This window comes from Lepidochelys kempii, chromosome 11 (genome assembly GCF_965140265.1).
Source record: "Lepidochelys kempii isolate rLepKem1 chromosome 11, rLepKem1.hap2, whole genome shotgun sequence".
NCBI classification, from domain to species: domain Eukaryota; kingdom Metazoa; phylum Chordata; order Testudines; family Cheloniidae; genus Lepidochelys; species Lepidochelys kempii.
This window is the reverse complement of record NC_133266.1, coordinates 76,639,264-76,646,549: the sequence shown is the minus strand read 5'-3', so window position 1 is coordinate 76,646,549 and position 7,286 is coordinate 76,639,264. Positions and strand designations below refer to the sequence as shown.

Here is a 7,286-nt window from a genome sequence, read left to right as displayed (position 1 = left end):
TCCTGGGTCCTCCTAGTCTATTGCCAGATCCTCTTATCTCCTCTTCTGCCTCTTCTTCTCCCCCCTGCATGGCCACATTCTCCTCCTTCTCCTCTGTGGCCAGGTCCTCTTCCTCCTGCTCCTTCTCCATGGCCAGATTTTCCTCCTTCTCGTCCTCCTCTCTGGCCAGGTCCTCTTGCTCCTCCTCCTCCATGGCCAGATCCACCTCCTTTTCTACTTCTTCCCCCTACATCTGCACATTCTCTTCCTCCTAGTCTGTAGCCAGATCCTCTATTTCCTCTTCTCCCTCTTCTTCCCCCTGCATGGCTACATCCTGCTTCTTCTCCCCTCTGGCCAGGTCCTCTTCCTCCTGCTCCTTCTCCATGGCCAGGTTCTCCTCCTCCTTTTCCTCCTTCTCGTCCTCCTCTCTGGCCAGGTCCTCTTGATCCTCCTCCTCCTCCGTGGCCAGCTCCACCTCCTTCTCTTCTTCTTCCCCCTGCATCCACACATCCTCGTCCTCCTCCATTCTTGGGTCCTCCTAGTCTATAGCCATGTCTTCTACCTCCTCTTCTGCCTCTTCTTTTTCTTGCATGGACACATCCTCGTCCTCCTCCATTGCCAGGTCCTTTTCCTTCTCTTCCTCCTGGTCCAGGTCCTCCTTGTCCTCCTCTGTGGCCTGGTCCTTCTCCTTGGCCAGGTCCTCCTCTTCCTCCTCTGCAGCCACGTGGTCCTCCTCTTACACCTGCTCCATGGCCAGGTGCTCCATTCCCGTGGCCGGGTCCTCCTACTCTTCCTCCAGAGGCAGGTGCTCCTCTTCCTGCTCCATGGCCAGATCCTTCTCTTCTTCCTTTTGCTCCATGATCAGGTGTTCCTCCACCAGGGCCACATCCTCCTCTTCCTTTACCTTCTTCTTCCTCCTCCTTCTCTGCAGTCAAATCAGCTTCCTCTTCTACGGAGAGGTCCTCCTCCTCCTCTGGAGGAAAGTTCTCCTCCTCCTCTTCTGCAGACAGCTTCTCCTCCTCCTCCTCTTTTTCCTCTTCTGCAGACAGGTTCTCATCCTCCTTCTCCTCTCCTATCTCTTCTGCAGACATGTTCTTCTCCTTCTCCTCTTCCTCTTCTTCAGACAGCTTCTCCTCCTCCTCCTTTTCCTCTTTTACGGATATGTCCTCCTCCTCCAACTTCTCCTCTGTGTCCAGGACTTCCTCTTTAGTCATGTCCTTGTCCTCTTCTATGGCTAGGTCCTCCTCCTCCTCTTTTTCTGTGGTCAGGACTTCCTCCTCCTGCTTCTCCTCCTCCTCTGTCTCTAGCTCTTCCTCCTCTTCCTCGCCTTCTGTGGCTGGGTCTTCATCCTCCTCTGCCTTTTCCTCAGTGGCAAGGTCCTTCTTCTCCAACTGGTCCATGGGGGTCTCTGCATCAGAGAGACAAGGGCAGAGGGGGACTCTTGCTGCAGCTGGGGGGAAGAAGAGGAAGGACAGGGGTGTGGTGGGGAGAGAAGATTTAATGTTTCCCCCTCCAATGTAAGCACCACGTGGCAGAGAGTTCCCCACACTACCCCTCCCACAGACCCCTCAGCACCATGGCCCCATGGCAGATGGGGCCCTTCACTGTCCCATCCTCCCTGGGACTTGCCCCAAAGCATCAGGATCCCACTTCCCAGTAGCTCCCCCCATTTCCCGCTGCAAGGGGTGGCTCTGCGACTCCCGCTGACGTCATTGGGCTCAAGTGGCTCAGGCCAGAGCCCTGGGTTGGGGTCCTCCCAATGACTCAGAGAGTGATTGGGTGTTAATGGCCCCGTGCTCCTCCCCGTCCCCAGGGCGTCTCCTCACCTGCAGTGGAGGAGCACTCAGCTTCCATGCTCCAGGGAGCCTCCAGGGAGTGGCCGCTCTCCCCTCCAGCACCAGTTGAGCTGCTGGGGCAGCGATCCTGCCCTGGGGATGCCTCCTGCTGGTCCACGGGGCTGGGCTCCTGAGGGCTGGCCTTCCAGCAGAAGCAAACCCAGAGCTGCATTGCCTGGCTCCTCTCGTGGCCTGGGTCCTGCCTGCCCAGACTGAACTTGGGCCACCTCCATCTTGGCCTGGCTGTTGTGTTCCTCTGTTCAGCACCAGCCCTGGGAGCTGGTTTCCTCCTGGTGAGCAGGGCCGAGCAGGTCCATCTCCTGGGCTGTCCGGGAGCTGCTTCCCATTCCATGGGGATGGAGGGGCAGCTCTCTGTCTGGGGATGCTGGCAGCTGCCCCCCTCTGGCTCTGGGGCCACCCGTGGAGTCTTCCTCCCAAGAAGCCTCCTGAGCACCTCCATCCTGGAACTGAGCAGGGAGCAGCTGTGAGTCTGGGGCAACACAGCCTCTCGCCAATGGGCCTGTCTGCCCCCCAGCTGGGGTGACTCCCTGTCATCCCATGCCTCCCAGGGGGCATCTGGACTGGGATCTGCGCACACTGGCAGGGCTAACCCTGCAGGCTGCTCCCAAAGCTCCCCCAGTGTTGGAACCCCCAGGGAATCTCATCCCTTTAGAGCAGTGGGGTCACTGACAGAGACCTGTAGTCAGTCTGTCTGCATCCCCAGGCCACACTCCCTCCCTGGCCTGAGAAGGCAGAGAACCCGGGTGTCCAGGCTTCACTCCTGAGCCACTGGCAACAGCAGACAGGTGCCCCCTGTTCCCCAACCCCAGCTCAGCAGCTACCAGCTAGTGGACATCCCAACTTCAGCCCCCCACTCCTATCCCCGCTCTGCGCAGCAGACCGTGGGCAGGCCCCCAGTACGGAGCAGCTGGGTCAGGGATGGCTCCAGGGGGCAGGGGGCAAGGAGGTGGGAGCTGCAGTGGAGCAGTGTGCTGGGAGGAGGGGCACCCTTGCCTCGAAGGCACACAACGGCGCCCCCAAGCACAGTGGCCTGGTGTGCTATTAATTCTCATGACAAAAAATAATGCAGTAATTTGGTTTGAGTTCATCACATGCATTAACTGCAATTAATTGACAGTCCCAAAAATTAGTTTCGATTACAAATATTTGCACTGTAAAAAAGATAAAATAGTGCCATGCAAATGCCTGTTCTCACGTTCAGGTGATCTTGGAAATAAGAAGTGGGCAGCATTATCTCCTGAAAATGTCAACCAACTTGTTTGTCTTTGCGATTGGCTGAACAAGAAGCAAGACTGACTGCACTTGTAGGCGCTAAAGGTTTACGTTGGGTTGTTTAGGAGTGCAGTTACGTAAAAACCCACTACATTTGTAAGTTGCACTTTCACGAGAAAGAGAGTGCACTACTGTACTTGTACGAGGTGAATTGAAAAGCACTATTTCTTTTATCTTTTTTATGGTATAATCAAAAATAATCATATACAGGGAGCACTGTACACTTTGTATTCTGTTCCAGACGGGTGGCCGTGTTAGTCTGAATCAGCAAAAATAACGAGTCCTTGTGGCACCTTAGAGACTAACCAATTTATTTGGGCATAGCCCACGAAAGCTTATGCCCCCAAAATTTGTTAGTCTCTTAGGTGCCACAAAAACTCCTCCTTGTTTTTGTATTCTGTGTTGTAATTTCAAATCAATATATTTGAAAATATTAAAAAATCCCAAAAGATTGATAATACGTTGCACTTGGTATTCTATTATTGTTTAAGAGTGCAATCAAAACTGTGGTTAATTGACAGCCCTACTTATTGGCTTTGGATGGAGCCCAGCAGAAAATCAGTAGGAATTCTTTCCCAAACACTCACCCACTGGCCTTCTGAGCTCAGAGGGTTTAATGTACCTTGTCTGATCAGGACTCACTACTGCCAGGAGTTTGAGAAGTGTCTATCCCTTCATTGAAGAGATTGGATAGGCGAGTGGCAGCCTGTAAGTCCCCCTCCCCAACAGTCCGCACAGCTGCTTGGAGGGGGTATCACGAACTCTCGTGATGGTAGTTGCGGGTTCTGGCAAGCCAGGGTAAAGGATTTTTTGGATAAATGGATAAGGAAGAGCCAGGGCCCATACCAGGTGCAGGGGTCACCCTGGGATGAGATTAAAAAGGAAATGGAGGCAATGTTAGGGAACCCAGAGGGATGGGGGATGGTTGAGGAGCCCACCCTCCTTGGTATATGGGTAGTGGAAGAAGGTCTCTGCCCATGGGGACTGAATACCTTTCAGGGAAAGGAGGCACTTCAGTCCGCTTATGAGAGGTTTGACATAAGGGCAGCATTACGGGAAGCTGCCAAGAATCTTTCAGGTTTGGTGCTGCTTCAGCAAGGGCTGCCGAAGGGTTGTAAATTAGTTAGGGGAGTGAAAGATGATTTGGCAAAACAGGGTTTAAAGTCCAAAGCAGAGTTAACAGACTACCTTTAGAGACTGGAGCTGGGACTTGGTCCTGGGGGAGTGGAGAGAAGGAAGGGGAAGAAAAAAAAAAGTTTCAAAGTGCAACCTGCCTTTCCACACTTTTGTTTTTCTGAAGTTTTAATAGAGGGTACTTTGGATACGTATGTGAGATGTCAAGAAGGAAGTTTTTGTTTAATGATAAAACCCAGTTATATAAATGTAACTGTATGTGCAACTCTGTGCAGTCACATTGGATGGAAGCTTGGTCATTAAATTATCCAAAGGGGTCAGGTCGAGTGGCTACTACCACCACTACGCTTCTGTCCCCAGAAGCCTTTACAGCTATTCTGAGGGAAAATGGGCCCTTTTCCCACAGAAATGGTCTATAAGGGACTGCTGCAGGCAGCAGGCAGAGAGAATCTGAGCAAAATTATTTGACTATTGGGTAATGCAATCAAAATCACTAAAGGACGTAAGGGGTTTCTATTGGAACTTAACTTGGCTGCCCCTGGTTGTGTCTAGTTGTACAAGATGGAAGTGTAGTCGGGGTACAGTTGTGTAGAAAAGAGTAATCAGAGTGCAAGAAATGTTAGGCAAAAGAGAATTTTCTGTGTGCGCACAGGTAAAAGAAAAGGAAAAGGGGAGGAATGATGGGAACACTGAGCCTTGGGGTGGCTCTGGGGGATCAGATTGTTGCTCTGGTGGGTGTGCATGAAAACTCTGTGGGCATGGGAGGCAGTTACACCTTGTGTAAAATTAGTATGGCTAATATAATATTATGGAGGTTAAACTATCTGGAAGGAATGTTTGCATTTTCCCAGGATGTGTACAGTGCTAAAATCTGAAACTGTGTCTCAGCTGTTACCTGAGAATAAACTTAAAGCTTGGTACAGCAGAGAAACTATTGCAAACATGGACTGTTGTACAAGAGGGGAAACTGAGGTACACCACCTCATGAATTTCATAAATGACCAGTGAGTGGGGTAATTCACTAGCCTGACTATAGAACAAAATAAGGACAGCCTGGAGGTAATTCTTCTGTTTTTCCTGCAATTAGCAAGGACATTTGTAAAAGAAAGTGGTATTATCATTAATAAGCAATAATCTGTCCCCACCAGGGGGGTGGAAATTGTTTCTTTTGTTTTTCAGACACTCTACAAGCAAGCTGGCGCCAGCAGAAGAATAACTCAGAATACCATGGATCTATGTTTTGTGTTGTTTGTCTGGTGGTGTTTGTCTTGTTGCTAGCATTGCTGTATTTGAATGAACAGAAAATCTCATGATGTGGGTGGGGGATTGTTAGGATATAGATATTCAGGCCTGTCTGTGAAGGCCTAGACTCTAAGAATTTAGGTGTATTCTTATCACTTGGCTAGTGATAGAGGTATAAAAGAAAGAATCAAAATCACTGTCTGCCGGTGTAAGGGCCTTCTCTTACTGTCACAGTCTGAGGCCCTGTTCTTAGGCTAAGGCCTTTGGCTAAGCAGCAGAGGCAGCCATAAGCTGGGAAGCGACCGGTCACATCCTCACATTCCAACCTAGTCACATTGAAATAAGGTGCTATTGGGCTGTTAGGCACTATCAGGACAGGATTGTATTCCTATCACCTCCAGAGAAAGGGAAGTGCCTAGAAAATGTAAAAGGAAACTTAGTTTGATAGCATCCTGTCTGGCAAGAACTCACTTATCAATAGCTGCGATGTGAAATCCTCACTTCTGTAAAAAGAAAAGGAGTACTTGTGGCACCTTAGAGACTAACCAATTTATTTGAGCATGAGCTTTCGTGAGCTACAGCTCACTTCATCAACACTTCTGTGTTGTCTTGTCATTGTAGTTCCCACTTTGCTATTGTTTGTCTGTATAATCTCTGTCTGGTTCTGTGATTGCTCCTGTCTGCTGTATAATTAATTTTGCTGGGTGTAAACTAATTGAGGTGGTGGGATATAATTGGTTACATAATCATGTTACAATATGTTAGGATTGGTTAGTTAAATTTCCGGAAAATGATTGGTTAAGGTATAGCTAAGCAGAACTCAAGTTTTACTATATAATCTGTAGTCAATGAGGAAGTGACTGGGGTGTGGGTGTGGGTGGGGGTGGGCATGTGGGTGTGTGAGATGGGAACAGGGAATGGGGGTAAGAAAATTGGAATCATGTTTTGCTAAAGGGGGAAATGGGAACAGGGAATGGGAGTAAGGAAGTTGGAATCATGTTTGGCTAAGGGTAGGAATGGGAACAGGGACACAGGTGTAAGGCTCTGTGGTGTCAGAGCTGGGAAGGAGGATACTAAGGAAGGAAACTGGAATCATGCTGGCTGGAAGTTCACCCCAATAAACATCGAATTGTTTGCACCTTTGGACTTCGGGTATTGTTGCTCTCTGTTCATGTGAGAAGGACCAGGGAAGTAAGTGGGTGAAGGAATAAGCCCCCTAACAGAAGTGACCTGCCCAGGGCCCCACAGCAGGGCAGTGGGAGGGCCAGAAAGAGAAGTCAGTAGCCCTGCAAGCCCTGCTCTGAGGCCTAGCTCAAGCCTTCTCCCTGTTGCCTGCGGCTCAGTGGAGCTTCTTCCCTGCGGGGGACGGAGCCAACCTGGGTCCTTCTCTTGCCACCTGCTGACTCTGCCCCCAGGGGCCCTCTTAGCACCTGAGTCTCAAGGGCTGCTGTGCCCTGGGGAACGGTGTCGTGGGACCTGGGGAACGGTGTAGGGCCCGATAACAGACTGGGATTGTCCTCCATGCACAAGGGTTCAAATCGATCACAATCCCCCCAGTAACAACACAACAGGTCAGGGAGCTAATGGGGGAGAGGGAAGAAAGGCCTGGGGCTAAGGAAAGAACAGGAGCAACTAGACTAATAACCCACCATCAATAACAGCATTTACAAGGGGCCCAACCCCGCACAACCAGCTCCCTCCCAGCGGACAGACGCGGCCCAGTGGCCACCAATAGGGTTCAAAGTCTCCTTTTGTAGAAGAGTGGGAAGGTCAATGGGCAATACCACCAGTCAGATCTGTGTT

General features: G+C 50.5%; 1 protein-coding gene across 1 annotated transcript; it reads right to left on the bottom strand.

Moving 5' to 3' along the window:
- Positions 1–517: 517 nt before the first annotated feature.
- On the bottom strand, positions 518–4,167 carry LOC140895271 (uncharacterized). Its single transcript, XM_073304717.1, has 4 exons — positions 4,100–4,167; positions 1,806–2,281; positions 1,137–1,429; positions 518–709 (listed from the first exon to the last, which is right to left on the bottom strand). The coding sequence occupies exons 1-4, from the start codon at positions 4,156–4,158 to the stop codon at positions 518–520; spliced, it is 1,020 nt and encodes a 339-aa protein (XP_073160818.1). The 5' UTR covers positions 4,159–4,167.
- Positions 4,168–7,286: the final 3,119 nt, after the last annotated feature.

Excerpts from the sequence above, each read along its gene's own strand:
- LOC140895271 (XM_073304717.1), bottom strand. The coding sequence starts at position 4,158 with ATGCTGCCCTTATGTCAAACCTCTCATAAGCGGACTGAAGTGCCTCCT. Across the intron at positions 1,430-1,805 it reads TGAGTGCTCCTCCACTGCAG|CTGCAGCAAGAGTCCCCCTC; the intron begins GTGAGGAGACGC and ends TCTTCCCCCCAG. Across the intron at positions 710-1,136 it reads TGGAGGAGGAGGACATATCC|GACCACGTGGCTGCAGAGGA; the intron begins GTAAAAGAGGAA and ends GTGTAAGAGGAG.